At 38.1% G+C, this 16,059-nt stretch overlaps 1 protein-coding gene across 2 annotated transcripts in view; it reads right to left on the reverse strand.

Moving 5' to 3' along the window:
• Positions 1–13,690: 13,690 nt before the first annotated feature.
• The window catches only part of GCC2 (GRIP and coiled-coil domain containing 2), a 57,132-nt gene continuing 54,763 nt past the window's right edge, over positions 13,691–16,059 (reverse strand). For both annotated transcript variants that reach the window (XM_032351644.1, XM_032351643.1), the window contains exon 23: positions 13,691–16,057. Coding sequence is in view for 1 of the 2 variants with exons in the window: in XM_032351643.1 (XP_032207534.1) it covers positions 15,987–16,057 (71 nt within the window). In the remaining variant the exon portion in view is untranslated. The remainder of the gene's footprint in view (positions 16,058–16,059) is intronic.

Genomic DNA, 16,059 nt, shown 5'->3' on the forward strand with positions numbered 1-16,059 from the left:
GTTAACAGAACTTTCACACATGTTCAACTCTTTAAGAGGAGAGATTTTAATTTAGTTTGTAATTCACGAATATTATGACAAAAAGTTCCATAGTTCCCTGAAGGTTCATTTATCTTTGCCAGGTTTTAGGAGCAAGCTAATTATCTGACTTTATAACTGATACTAAGATGGGAATGACCTAGGTCTAATCTTCGTCAATCCACATTTTTTTTTTAAAGATTTATTTATTTATTTGACAGACAGAGGTCACAAGTAGGCAGAGAGGCAGGCAGAGAGAGAGGAGGAAGCAGGCTCTCTGCTGAGCAGAGAGCCCGATGCGGGGCTCGATCCCAGGACCCCGGGATCATGACCTGAGCCAAAGGCAGAGGCTTTAACCCACTGAGCCACCCAGGCGCCCCGTCAATTCACATTTTGAAAAAGGAGCTTAATAGCCCCCAAGTAATATGTAACTGGAGGTGAAGAGTGAGTATTTTTGAAGAGAGAAGGCGTATTTATCATGCTTGCTGACTTTTAGGAATTGAAGTTCAGAGAAGCTTCTTACTTGGCACTTTGTTCCTGAAGGCATTTAGAGTTAATTTTAGGACTTAACAGAATGTCTCTTTAGAGTTGCTCTGTATAATAAAAATGTAATATAAGCCACAAATAAGATCCTTCCAAATAATTAAAAAATTTTCTAGTAGGCACATTATAGAAAGTAAATAGAAATAGGTGAGATTAGGGACACCTGGGTGGCTCAGTCAGCTAAATGTCTGTCTTTGGCTCAGCTCATGATCCCAGGGTCCTGAAATCAAGTCCTGAATCAGGTTCCTTGCTCAGCAGGGAGCCTGCTTCTCCCTCTGCCTGACACTCACCCTGATTGTGCTTGCTGTCTTGTCTCCCTCTGACAAATAAATCAACAAAATCCTTAAAAAAGAAAAAGAAATAGGTGAAATTAATTTTAAGAATATATTTTATCGGTGTGCCTGGGTGGCTCAGTCGTTAAGCATCTGCCTTTGGCTCAGGTCATGAACCTGGGGTCCGGGGATCGATCCCCACATAGGGTTCCCTGCTCAGCAGGAAGCCTGCTTTTCCCTCTGCCACATGCCCTGCTTGTGTTCCCTCTCTCGCTATCAAATTAATAAATAAAATCTTTAAAAAATATGAAAGAACATATGAATATATTTTATCAACAATATATTTTACTTAAGCTAGAATATTCACAATTTTGAAATTTCAGCATGTAATCATTATAAAAAGTTTTAAGGAGATGTGTTATTGTATTTTTTTTCATATGTCTTTGAAATCTGGTATGTATTTTATATGCCATAGTGTATCTGAATTTAAAATAACCACATTTCAGGGTGCCTGGGTGACTCAGTGGGTAAAAGCCTCTGCCTTCGGCTCAGGTCATTATCCCAGGATCCTGGGATCAAGCCCCGGATAGAGCCCTGGATCGAGCCCTGCATTGGGCTCTCTGCTCAGCAGGGAGTCTGCTTCCCCCCGCCCCTCTCTGCCTGCCTCTTGCCTACTTGTGATCTCTGTCAAATAAATAAATAAGTAATCTTAAAAATAAAATAAAATAACCGCATTTCATCTTTCAAAGACCCACATATGACTAGTGGCTACTGTATTAGAGCAGTTTCAGAACAAAAGAGTTCCTTTAAAAATATTTCAGTCATTGTCTATAAGGCAGTTTGAAAGCTGATCTGAATGATTTCCCCTTTTCTAGGAAAGGAAGCAGAAATAATGTAGTCATGAAATTAAGTCAGCTGCATAGTTTATGGGTCCCAGAAGAAATAGGCAAGGCCAGAGAGAATGATCTCAGTCAGAAACTCAGAATGAATCATATGAATTAAACACTGGACAATGTCCAATATTCAACATGAATTTTTAGTTTACAATAAGATTACATTATACCACCATATGTAGAGACGTTCTGATTATGCTTACTGCGGGAGGTATGTTGTTATTGTTTTATAGACTACCTCAGATCCAAACTTTGTGAAAAATTATATTCCATTTTTCGGGAACTGTATCATATTGTAATCTTAAACTACACTAAAATAAATATAAACTATTAAACTTTTCAGAGCAGCTCTGAATCTGGCATCCACTTTGGTTGTAAGAGAAGAAGTGAGGCACCTGGGTGGCCCTGTTGGTTAAGTCTCCAACTCTTGGTTTTGGCTCTTAGGGTCGTGAGATTGAGCCCCATACCAGCTCTGTGCTGGGCATGGAATCTGCTTAAGACTCTCTCTTCCCCTCCCTCTGCTTCTCCCCGCTCCTCACCCCCACTCATACACATGCATGTTCTCTCTCTCTCTCTAAAAAAATAGGAGAGAGAGAGAAGTAGTAAGTCATGCTTTTGTCTACAAACAAGACACTGAAAACCATTGGTGGTGATTAGCAAGCAGTGCTCTTACAAAAGGAAGATTCTTTCTAGAACCCGGTATATCATTTGTTATCAGTATGGCCATAAGGTCGGCTCATTCATTGTTTCCCATGTTTATAAGTTTATAAGCAGCTAAAAAGAATCTTCACTGAGAGACCCTATGTGGTGGGACTTGCAGTTAACCTCAATCTTTTCTCCACTAGACTTATATGACCACCCAGCTGTGCAATGGGTAACGTCGCACCTACACGCACACAAAGTAACTGGAACAATACATCACTGAGTGCTTCAGCTATACACTGAATAATACATATCCTGATGTCAGGCAGCTCAGCCTTAATGAACAGATCCTTTTCCTTGGGGAAGTTAATGACGGTCAAGACTGAAAGGGAAACGGAAGGGTCTCTCAAGGGAGTGTGACCTGGTAATCCACTGGGGTGAGAAAAAGAGCCAAGAAGGGATAGCCAGTTCTCAAAAGAGGCCCGCAAACAGCACTGCTGGCTTGACAGGCCAACAACAGCACTGCTGAGAAATAGTGAGCATAATGTTTAGCAAAGTTGATCAAAATACAAACGAAAAACCAAACACCTATTTTTGCCCAACTTACCAAGAAGGATTCAAGCAACAAAACTAACAGAAATTTCAATATTCTGGATAAACTGCATTTTAAATTGCTTTCACTAATTAAGAAAGCAGCAACAGGAATGATCTAGATACTATTGTTTTAGCTCTAAAATATTAATTTTATATTTAGAATTTAGTATATCCCTCAGAAATGATTTGTAGCCACAATTATTTGACTGGGTGACATTGGTGTTAATCTTCTTAAGGAGAGGGAACTAGTTTATAATTACACATTTGGAGTGGAAAATATATCTAATATTTGTCATATATAACCTATGTACCAGACACTGCGGAGTCAGTCTCTTACCTATATCATTTGATTTAAACTTATGAGGTTACTATTTTTACTTGAAAACATGGAGTGAGTCAGTACATGTAACAGACATTATACTAATGAGGGCTTCTTTCTCTCATGTAACAAAAAATCTGGATAAATCAGGGATAGTTTATTAACAAGAACTAACCCATTTCCTTCTGTTTTTAAATCTACCATTCTTTGCATAACTGTTGCCTCAGGGTAACAATATGGTTGCCACAGTTCCAGGCAACACATGTACTTTCCAGTCAGGAAAAAGGAGGAAAGTGGTCCAAGAAGGTTCTCTTTTCTTTTTCATAAAATTCATAAGCCTTCTCAGGTGGCCTCTAGCAGCCTTCTTTGTCTTATTCTTCATTCACCAGGAAGAAGAATAAGACTGACCATAGCCTGGTCACGCCTAGCTTTGAGGAAGATTGGCAAGGTGTCTGTCCTTCAAACATCTGGAATGGGAGGAGCAGGAGAGAAGAAGGTGGAATGGCTGATGGGTTAGCCAACTTACGGTGTTCCCACACCATTTAATAGATGTGGGCACTGATGTGCAATAGGGATAACTAACTTACCCAGAGTGATGTAGTTAGTAAGCCGTGGAGGAACTCCTGAAACCCGGCACTTTGCCTCCAAGCCCTGTGCTCCTATTCACCACCTTGCCTTCTCAGACAGGATGAAGTTAACTGCAGAAATCATGAGATTTTTGCATAGAACATTTTGCTTATAGAATTTACTACCTTGAAATAAAAGATTAGTAGTATATCATTTTTTCTAAGATGTATTTCTAACTAATATATTTATTTCCAACCAATGAAATTAGGTTAATGTTAGTAAATAAAAATCTGGATTAAGTGTGTGCATTAAGAATTTATTTCTAATATAGAATGCTGTGAAATCATCATACCACACAACATAAATAGTAAGGCACGTTGGAAGAGAAAAATCAAGTTACAGCGCTTAGTGGGTTGCTTTCAGTTTATCCAGGCTTACCCCATGAAATATAGGATGTGGAAGTATTTAGGTGTCTTGATTAGAACTGTTAAGTTCACAAGTTATTTTTACATATAGTAATTATGAACGTTAATTTTATGTTATCTAGAGCTTATACCACTGGCTTTCCTGATCCTTTGGTTTGCAGAAAGCAGATCATGGGAGTTCTTAGTTCTGTTTCTCTGGGGAACCCCAACTAATATAGTATTGTATAATGAAATAGAAGGAAAAATAGTCACAAAAATCCTTTCACTTATGGTAGTGAGAAATGAGTCTTACTAATCTATCAATTATTGATGTTTTCTATTGATATTTGTTATTCAAGATCAGTAGATTTAGTAAACACAACAAAAAATGGACAATAATTATAGATCTTAAAAATATAACTTTAACATAGTATTGTGTTGACATGTGTATTAGTCAGCTCTGGCTGTCATAACAAAACACCACCACCTGAGTGGCCTTAACAACAGAAATAGATTTTCTCACAGTTCTGGAGGCCAGAAGTTCAAGCTCAAGGTTCTGACTGATTTGGTTTCTGATGAGGGCATTCCTTCTGGCTTGCAGACAGCCACATTGTCACTATGTCCTCACCTGGTCTTTCCTTGGTGCATGCATGTAGAGAGAAGGATAACGAGCTTGGTCTCTTCCTCTTGTTCTAAGGACACCAATCCTCCTGGGTTAGGGTTCTACCTTTATGATCTCTTTTAACCTTACTTCCTTATAGGCCTCATCTCCAAATACAGTCATGTTGTGAGAGAAGGCTTTCAATATGAATTTGGGTGGCATGATTCAGTCTTTAACTACATGTATTAGAGCAATATCTCTGGTATCTTTGGATTCCTATTCATTATGTAAATGTACCACTTATTTGCTTTAGTTTTAAAGTATTATAAAAGAAAAACACAAATCCCTTGCTTTACTTTTCTGACCCTAGGTCTTTTCTCCAAAGGCAATGACTTTAAACACTTTAATTTTTTTCTTCTGGCATTTACCTTCATATTTCTAAATAATATGCTGACTTGTCAAATCCATTTATTAAAAAATGATAAATTTAGTGTGTATTTCTTTTTTTTAGGGAGCATATATTGTATTATTTGTTCCAGGAGCTCAGGCCTGTCATCAGTCTTACACAATTCACAGCACTCACCATAGCACATACCCACCCAGTATCCTTCACCCAGCCGCCCTATCCCCCCTTCCCCACCCAGCAACCCTCATTTGTTTCTTGAGATTAACAGTCTCTTATGGGGACGCCTGGGTGGCTCAGTTGGTTAAGCAGCTGCCTTCGGCTCAGGTCATGATCCCAGCGTCCTGGGGTCGAGTCCCACATCGGGCTCCTTGCTCGGCAGGGAGCCTGCTTCTCCCTCTGCCTCTGCCTGCCATTCTGTCTGCCTGTGCTCGCTCTCTCCCTCTCTCTCTCTGACAAATAAATAATAAAAACAAAACAAAACAAAAAACAGTCTCTTATGGTTTGTCTCCCTATCCGGTTTCATCTTGTTTCCTTTTTCCTTCCCTTCCCCTATGATCCTCTGTCTTGTTTCTCAAATTCCTCGTATTGGAGAGCTCATATGATAATTGTTTTTTCTCTGATTGACTTATTTCACTTAGCACAATACCCTCTATTTCCATTCACATCATTGCAAATGGCAAGATTTCACTTTTTGATGGCTGCATAATATTCCATATATATATATCTCTATCTCACATCTTTATTTATTCATCTGCCGATGGACAACTAACTCTTTACACAGTTTGGCTATTGTGGACATTGCTGCTATAAATATTGGGGTGCACATGCCCCTTCAAATCACTACATTTGTATCTTTGGGATAAATATCCCTTGCTTTCAAATCCATTTTTAAAAAGAGATTTTATTTCTTTATTTGAGAGAGAGAGAACATATGAGCTGGGGGTGGGGAGGGACAGAGGGAGAGGGAGTAAAGCAGGTTCTCCACTGAACAGGGAGTCTGATGCGGGGCTGAATCCCAGGATCCTGAGATCATGACCTGAGCTAAAGACAGACACCTAACCTAGGCAACCCTATTAAATCCACTTTTTATCTTTTTGATTTACTTTTATATTAGGTGAGAATTTAGGGGCTTTGTGTATCCTCACTTCACCCATACCCATTCTCCCAATATGATGTTTTAATATTTTGCAAATAGTCTTTTGACTTTATATTGTTATCCAGTGAACCACAAGTGTATTATGACTATCTTCTTTGTCATTCACCTTGTAGTTCTCCTAAAGTTAACATCGACTCTCCCCACCCATCTTCATAGTCTCCTATTTACATTTCACTAATTCTCTAACAACTTTCTATTCTTTATTTATTTTAAAAATTAGGTAAAACAATTGTAGTATCATTAACATAAGTGTATATTTGTTCCAGGTATACTTATAATGAATTCCATAATCCTATGCATTACTCAGTGTTCATTGTGATAATCCCCTTCACCCATACCTCACCCACCTCCCATCTGGTAACCACCAGTTTTTTCTCTGCATCCCTATGATTATTGCAGCATTGTTTATGCTGGTCAAGATATGAAAACAGCCCAAGTGTCTATCCATGTATGAATGGATAAAGGAGATGTGATACACACACACACACACACACACACACACACACACACGATGGAATATTACTCAGTCATAAAAAAGAAAGAGATCTTGCTATTTGTAACAACGTGGATGGAGCTAGAGGGTATAATGCCAAGTGAAATAAGTCAATCAGAGAAAAACAAATACCATATGATTTCACTCATACGTGGAACTTAAGAAACAAAACAAATGAACAAAGAAAAAAGGAGACAAAAAACCAGACTTCAATTTTTAGTAAATTTTTATTATGGAAAATTTCAAACATATATCAAATGGTGAGAATAGTATTTTAGTATATGTGCTGCCGAAGCGAGCACATGGTGAGAATAGTATTATAAATACTCCAGCCCTCATTATTTAGCTCCAAATATCAATTTTTGTCAAGGAATGCAAGGTTATTTTAATATCCAAAAGCCAATCAATGTAAGAATATGCCATATTAACATGATAAAAGACAAACCCTCATAATTATCTCAAAAGAGATTTAAAAAATTTTTGACAAAATTCAACACTTTCATGATAAAAACACTCAACAAACTAAAAGTAGAAATAAATTTTCTCAACTTGATAAAGGGCATCTATGAAAATCTCAGAGCTGACATCCTACTTAATGGTGAACAGCTGCATGTTCTCCCCTAATAGCAGATGTTAGCTGGGGATGCACCTTCTCTTCAAAATTGTGCTAGAGTTTCCAGCCAGGCAAACAGGCAAGGAAAGTAATTAAAAAGCATCAAAAAAAGGAAAGGAACGGGTAAAACTATATTCGTGTATGATATGACATGAGCTATGGAATATAGTTGCATATATTCCTATGGAATCCACATATAAATAGCTACTGGAACTGATAAAGACTTAAGTGTGGGTGTAGGATATACAATTAGCATCGAGAAAAATAAATTATATTTCTATACATAAGCAATGAGCAATCCAAAAATGAAATTAAGAAAACAATTCAATTTACAATAGCATCAAAAATAATGAGATATTTAGGTATACATTTAACTATTAAATAAAAGACTTGTACACTGGAAGCTACAAAAGATTGTCAAAAGGTATTAAACAGACCCCCAAAAATGGAAAGACACCCTATGTTTATGGATACACTGTTAAGGAGGCAATAATTTCTAAAGTGATCTACAGACAACATGAAGTCCTATCAAAATTTCAACTTGTGTTTTCACAGACTGACAATCTGATCCTAAAGTTCATATAGAAATGCAAAGGACCCAGAAGAGTCCACAGTCAACACAGTCTTGAAAAGGAAAAACAATGTTAGAGGAAACATCCTTTTTCATTTCAAATCTTACTAAAGGGCTGTGGTAATCAAGACTGTGTGGGATGGACATAGGGACAGATATATAGATCAAGGGACTAGAATTGAGAGCCCAGATATAAACCCTTACATTTATGGTCAAATGATTCTCAACAAAGGTGCCAAGACAATTCAGTAGGGAAAGGATCGTGTTTTCAATAGTCCTGGATGACAATGTGCAAAAGAATGAAGTGGGACTCCTTTCTGTATCATATTAAAAAGATTAGCTCAAAGCAAATCAGACACCTAAATATAAGAGCTAAAACTATAAAACTCTTCAAAGAAAACATAGGAATAACTCTTTGTAATTGTTGGCTCTAGCAATAAAGCTTGGATCTGACCTCAAAAGCACAGGTGACAAGCAGAAGTGTAAATTGAGACTTCATCAAAATGAGAAACACTTGTGCTGCAAATGATATCACTGAGAAAGCTTAAAAAGACAAACCACATAATGGTAGGAAACACGTGCAGATCATATATCTGATAAGGGACTTGTATCTAAAATTGTGTATCATGTAAAATGGTATATAAAGAACACCTATAACTAAATAATAAAAAGACAAATAATCCAATTTTTTAAATGGGCAAATAATTTAAACATACATGTCTCCAAAGAAGATATACAAAACACACGAAGTACACTTTTAATATCACTAGCGATTAGGGAAGTGCAAATCAAGCCTACAGTGAAATACCACTTCATATCCACTAGGATGGCTATCATCAAAAAGGCAGACAATAAGTTTTGATGAGGATGTGGAGAAAATGAACCTCATACCTTATTGATGAAATTGTAAAGTGGAGCAGTCACTCTAGAAAAGTTGGGCTGTTCCACAAATAGTTAACCATGTGATTACCATAGGATGCTAAATTCCATTCCCAGGAGAACTGAAAAACATATATCCACACAAAAATTTGCATGCAAATTTTCATAGCAGCAATTTTTTTCCTTTTTAAAAGATTTTATTTTGTTTAGAGGACTGAGGGGGAGAGAGAGAGTCTCAAGCAGACTCCCCATGGAGCTGGATGTAGGCCTCCATCTCACGATTCTGGGTCATGACCTGAACCAAAATCAAGAGTTGGAGCTTAACCGACTGAGCCATCTAGGTGTCCCATAGCAATTTTCTTTTTATTAATATATAATGTATTATTTGTTTCAGGGGTACAGGTCTGTGAATCATCAGTCTTACACAATTCACAGCATTCACCATAGCACATACCCTCCCCAGTGTCCATCATCTCACCACCCTCTCCCAACCCCTTTCCCCCCAGCAACCCTCAGTTTGTCTCCTGAGATGAACAGTCTCTAATGGTTTATCTCCTTCCCCGGTCCCATCGTGTTTCAATTTTCTCTCCCTTCCCCCAGCCCCCCGGCCCTGCCTCTCAAATTCCTCGTGTCAGTGAAATCATATGATAATTGTTTTTCTCTGATTGACTTATCTCACTTAACGTAATACCTTCTAGTTCCATCCACGTTGCAAATGGCAAGATTTCGGTCTTTTTGATGGCTGCATAATATTCCACTGTGTGTGTGTGTGTGTGTGTGTGTGTGTGTGTGTGTGTGTGTGTGTACATACACACAACCTCCACATCTTCTTTATCCATTCGTCTGGACTCTTTCCATTCTTTGGCTATTGTGGACATTGTGCAGCAATTTTCTTAATAGCTAAAAGTTGGAAACACCAAAATATCCACCAACGGATGAATATGTAAAACATGGCATTTCATACAAAGGATGATTATTCAGCAGTAAAAGAGAAGGAGTATGGCTGCATGCTACAATGCAAATGACCTTGAAAACATTATGGCAATGAAGGAAGTCAGTCACAGATTTATGATTCTACTGGTATGAAAAGTATAGAATAATAGGCAGCTCAAAGACAGAGAATTAGTGGCTACCCAGGGTTGAGGCGGGCTAATGGGGGAATGGCTGCCAATGGGTAGGCAGTTTTTTGGGGGGAGGTAATAAAAATTTCTAAACTCAGATTGTAGGGATGGGCTCACAACTCTGTACAAAAATCATTGAATTGTACATGTTCAACGAGGGAGCTTTATGGCATATAAATAATATGTCAACAAATATGTAAAACACAAAACAATGTATACATGACGTCAGAAGAAAAGATTTATGCTTGTAGTGTAGATGGGAAAGAACACAGAATGAAGATGTTTGAGTAGATAAGAAAGCAACCCTCAACTCCTTGTCAATCTTCTTTCACTCACACTCCCACCCACAATGACCCTCCCATATTAATTTGGATCAAATATGATCTTAACTATAAATGTTTTAGCATGTTTTAAAAATAACTTTTTAATCATAGACACATTATCAAACAAAACAAATTAAACATATTTCCTTATTATAAAATATTTTGTCAGTGTTCACATTTCTACTTCCAACATCTTTTAATAAAATTTTACACTTCAGCTATATCAAGTAACCCACGAGTCCCAATTTTTTTTTTTTTTTCTTTCCTTCCTGAAGAATCCCCCTTTGGACTCTTAGTTCCTGGTTCTTCCTCTTCAAGCACAGCAGGTATCCTGGGATCACCCTTCAGCACTCTCCTGTGTTCAGTCTCGTTTCCTGGCTGCTCCTTTTTACTTCTGTTTTCTCTCAGCCTTCTGGAGCATATTCTCTCAACAGGAAAGGCTGCATGGGAAGTCATTTTTTCCCAGTTCTTAGGGATCTGAAAAAGTCTGTTTTCTCCCACTTAATTGGAAGTTTGTTGTTTGTAGAATTTCAGGTTGCAAGTCATTTTGACTCAGAATTTTGAAGGAATTTCTCTGAGGTCTTCTGGTGTGCTGTGCTGCTGTTTGAGAGGTTTGAAGCAATCTTCCTTCCCTTCCTGTGTCTGAAACTTGCTTTTGTCTCTGGAAAATTTCTTCTTTTGTCAATTTTATTTTAACATTTAGCAATTATTACACTAAGTAACACAATTTTCTCTCCATGTATACCATTTAACTGCATCCAAAAAGATTCTTTCTCTTTTTTAAATTTCTGGGTTTGAACTGCATAGGTCTTCTTACAAGTGGACTTTTTTTTAATGCAGTGCAATACTGTAAATGTATTTTCTCTTATTTTTTAAAATTGTGGTTGACATGCAGTGTTAGTTTCAGGTATACAACATAGCTATTCAACATTTCTACAAATTATGCAAAGCTTACCATGAGAAGTATAGTTACCATCTGTCACTGGAATCCTTTAATTTTTAAAATTAAAAATTTTTTTTATAAACATATAATGTATTATTAGCCCCAGGGGTACAGGTCTGTGAATCGCCAGGTTTACACACTTCACAGCACTCACCATAGCACATACCCTCCCCATCCTCTCCATACCCCCCCTCCCTCCAGCCCCCCTCAGTTTGTTGTGACATTAAGAGTCTCTTAAGGTTTGTCTCCCTCCCGATCCCATCTTGTTTCATTTTGGAATCTTTAAAAAAAAATTATTTATGTATTTGGGGGCGGGGAGGGACAGAGAAAGAAACTTAAGCAGAGTTTGATGTGGGGCTTAATCCCGTGACTCTGAGATGACAATCTGAGCCAAAACCCAAGAGTCAGGACTCTCACCCTGTCCTGGCATCCCTGTCATTGGAAAACTTTTTAGGAGCACTTTCTATTCTAAAAGTTGTATCACTATGCCTTTATTATACTGGATCTCTGATAAGCCTTTTATTTTAGACTCTTGCCTTTAATTTTGTAAACTTGTATTATTTCTTTGAAAATTTCTTCCTATTTTATTTTCAGAGACCAGAGACTCCTATTAAATCCTGAGCATCCTAGATTAGAATCTCCTTTCCTCCTTTTAATAGTTGATTTTGTTTACTTCCTTATAATTTTTTGAACTTTAGTTTCAAGAGATCATTGTACATTTTTAATTGCTCATTTTCATTAATGAGCTGATCATGTTTCATGAAATCTGGATTCTTTTTAAATTTTATTTTATCTTATTTATTTATTTGACAGAGAGAGAGAGAGAGATCACAAGCAGGCAGAGAGGCAGGCAGAGAGAGAGGAGGGAGCAGGCTCCCTGCTGAGCAGAGAGCCTGATGTGGGGCTCGATCCCAGGGTCCTGGATCATGACCTGAGCCGAAGGCAGAGGCTTAACCCACTGAGCCATCCAGGCACCCCTGAAGTCTGGATTCTAATCCTAGCTTGGGGCAGAATGTAAAGTTTTAAAAGACAAGAGGTGATTATCAGAGGCAAGTGCAGTTAAATGTTATATTCACTTGATTACTAAAATCACTTACTCATTAAGCACACTTATTTAGTGCTATGTGCTGGGCACTGAAGGACAATAAAGGGGACAAAAAGAAAAGCGAATTGGTAAACCTTGCTGCAGGCTGTGGAAGTAGGAAGGTAAGACTGAAAAGGGGGACAGCAATGGAGTGCCCACTATGCTGGGGTGATGATGTCCATGTCTTGCAGAGAGAGAGATGGGGGCTCAAACAGTCAAGAGCACAGCCCGAGACCATCAGTAGTGAAGCAGACATCCTCTTCATGTCTGAGTGTAGAGTTTCTCCTCTCACCACCGCACCGTGTTCCAGACACCTGTCAGTCACTCTCGAAGCACATGTAGAAGTTTACTGAGGATGCAAGGGACAGAGTCTGGAGCCCACTGTACCTGTCTCAGGTGTTAGAAGCAGAATTGAAGCTGCCCCTTCCCCCTCACCCCATATTTGTTAACCTCCTCACGTCAGCTTAGCCTCCTTCATGTTTTCTGGGTGGGCTTTTCTCTGCTCCTTCTGGGCATTCCAGAGTTCCTGTCATTACATACCACAATTCCAGTTACACAGAGATGTGAGCCTGACTCTGGTCCCAAATCCATGTTCCTGTATCTAATCTATTTGGCTTGGGTTAGGGCTCTGTGCCTGGTTCAGTTGATTCTGTTGGCCTCTTGGTATGGTGGTGGGGGAAAAGTTACCAGAAAAAGGGGTGGAGAGGATTGTTGTCATCTTCAATTCTAGGCAGATATCTGGAGAGGTAGCTACTATGTGGGCTCCGAGTGAGCCCACTCTGAAGGAAACCTGGGGTGGTCACCTGCATATTTGAAATTGAAACTGAAAACATATTTCTTCACCATACTCAATGTTCTATTTTTTTTTTTAAGATTTTATTTATTTATTTGACAGAGAGAGAGAGATCACAAGCAGGCAGAGAGGCAGGCAGAGAGAGAGGGAAGCAGGCTCCCTGCTGAGTAGAGAGCCCAATGCGGGGCTCTATCCCAGGACCCTGAGATCATGACCCGAGCCGAAGGCAGAGGATTAACCCACTGAGCCACCCAGGCACCCTCAATGTTCTATTAACATGCACCTTTCTATCTTTTTTAAAGCAACAATTTGAAGGTCACAACTTGATTTTCTCTCCATGTAGTCACATGATGAATGCAGGGGGAAAAGATTTTTCTTCTGTATATAACTTATATGTAAATAATGAAATGCTTTTTAACACTCATGGGTAAAAATGAGCTTAAAGTCACCTGCAATTTTATATCAGATTGTTTACCTTAGTGTGCATTTATTTTGAAACAGTAGTAGATTTTCAGATACCAAGTCAAAGCAGAACAGTCTTACACCAAGTTGTGACCACTACATTCCAACTTAATCATACAGTATGAGTAATTTTTTGTTTGCATCATGCTATTTGCCCAATACCAAATTATATCTTTATTGGAAACTGTACACTCAATACTATAGGTTTCCAGTGACATCACCAGCTAACATGGGGTTTACAAAGAACACAAAACACTGCTTGCCTTTAGCAAGCCTTTGCTTTGCTAGTAAGCAGTTCAGTGACACTTCTCCCAAAGTCTGTTTAAAGGAATGCAATGCTCAAAGTTTGTTTAAAGGAATATAATTCTTGATCATATGCTCTTTGGGGCGTAAGCAAAGCTCACTGTACACATCACAGAGGAGGCTGGAACTTGCGAGGCGCCCAAAGAAAGGCTAAGTGTGGCTCCCACTTCCAGGTGGAAGGTAGATGTCAGACATGGAAGGTATCATGATCCACACAACACCTAACAAAAGGTCAATCTATGTTCTCTCAAGTACCTGATACTCTAGGTCCCAACTGTCTAGAGACAGTAGTAAGGGAATGTGTAATGCCAATTCATAGACTAACTCAAAAACTCCAAAGAGACAGTGTCTAACAGAAAAAAAGTAGGCATAAAAATATGATATGCAGTTAAACATATTTAATAGAAATACTAAAATAATCAGTACATTTCCTCTTGCTGAAATCATGAAAGAATATCACTTTGTAATCAAAGTTAACGTTTTTATCATGCAAAATGGTATTTTTGCTATTACATTCATAAGTAGAGACTGTATTTCAAAATAAGTTTATACAGACTTCAAAAAGGTCTACACTTACAGTGAGATTTATTTAAATACTATTACAGTTACATTGTATGCTGCTGGTATATGCATATTCACAGTTTACAAAGTAAAAAAACTAAACTTAAAGTCAGCTCTGAAACGGATGCATTTTCATTATTACATTCACTAGTTAGGTCTGTTCTAAAACTGGAGGAAAGAGATATAGGAGATATTTTGTAAAGAACAAACTCAGCACGTCAGCAGCAAATTTCAGTTAAATTAAACTGGAATCAAAATGAATGTTCTGAGTAAACCAAGTCAGTTCACCAGCTGAGAATGAAAATCAAAGTATAAATTGGAAGGCTTAAGGGAACTTTTACAGAGCATACTGTGTGGTGATTTTTTTAACAAATAAATATTAAAAATAGAATTCTCAAATTTATGATTTAAGAACACAATTCTGATCTTGTCAATAAAATATATTTAGAGGCATCAAAGGCAGGTAACACCACAAGACTGTGAAAATGTGACACTGACCTCGAAGATGTGTTCCTGAAGTTCCTTGGGATGGAGAGCATACAGAACGGCATGTCTGCTGAACCACGGGAAGCACCACTCTCCTATTAGATACAATGCTGCATGACGCAGTCGATGTTCTGATAAGTTTTTAATGGGGGAGATGGAAAGAATTCTTAAAACAGATTTATGGCTTAAAAGTAGATGAACCCTCTCAAGAGCCTGGAGAGACACCACAAAATCACCCCAAGGTAATGAGCTGGTCCCGTGTTCATGTTCTGTGTTACACCAGCCAACACGAGGGCTTCTGACAACATAATGAGTTTTGAGATAATGTATTGTAGAGAAAAAAAAAACAAAAACAGAACAGTTCATTTTAAAGTTACTAAGTAAAATGTTAGTCTCATAATTAACTGTACATATTTGCTTTATAATCCCTTAATAAACATGTCAACGTTATGCACAAAGCATTTTCCTTCATATTCTAATTACATTTCAAAAATTTATAATAATAATCTATCTGCAAGTTTGCTCTTGCAATAAATAGTCTTGTAACATTATTTTCAAAACCTAAATTCCAGTTGGTACTGTACCAAAATTTAACTTCGAAATTCACAGTACTGCCCAGAAACAGGCGGGTCCTGAGGTTCCACAGAAGGAGGGAGTGGTGGTGTTTCTTGGTGTTTTCATCTGGCAGCACTCTTGGGAGGTCACAGAGTCAGAGGGCTGTGGACTGGTATCAACCCTTCAGGCTGCTGTACTTTAACTTCATACTTTTACTTCAAGCAGAGACTTTTTAAATACATCTGACAGACGTATATACAAATATATGTAGATGTGAACATATACACACACATTTTGGACAAAAGAATGACAGCAATATATGTGAAACTTTCTTTTTTGCCACATGGATTCTATTTGGTTAATAAATAACGTTTTCCCATCAATCTACCGAAGTCCAGACCAACTATGCAGATAGGATGCCCATCCGGATGAACGGGAAGCATTTTCTTCCTCACCT

This window comes from Mustela erminea, chromosome 7 (assembly GCF_009829155.1).
Source record: "Mustela erminea isolate mMusErm1 chromosome 7, mMusErm1.Pri, whole genome shotgun sequence".
NCBI lineage: Eukaryota > Metazoa > Chordata > Mammalia > Carnivora > Mustelidae > Mustela > Mustela erminea.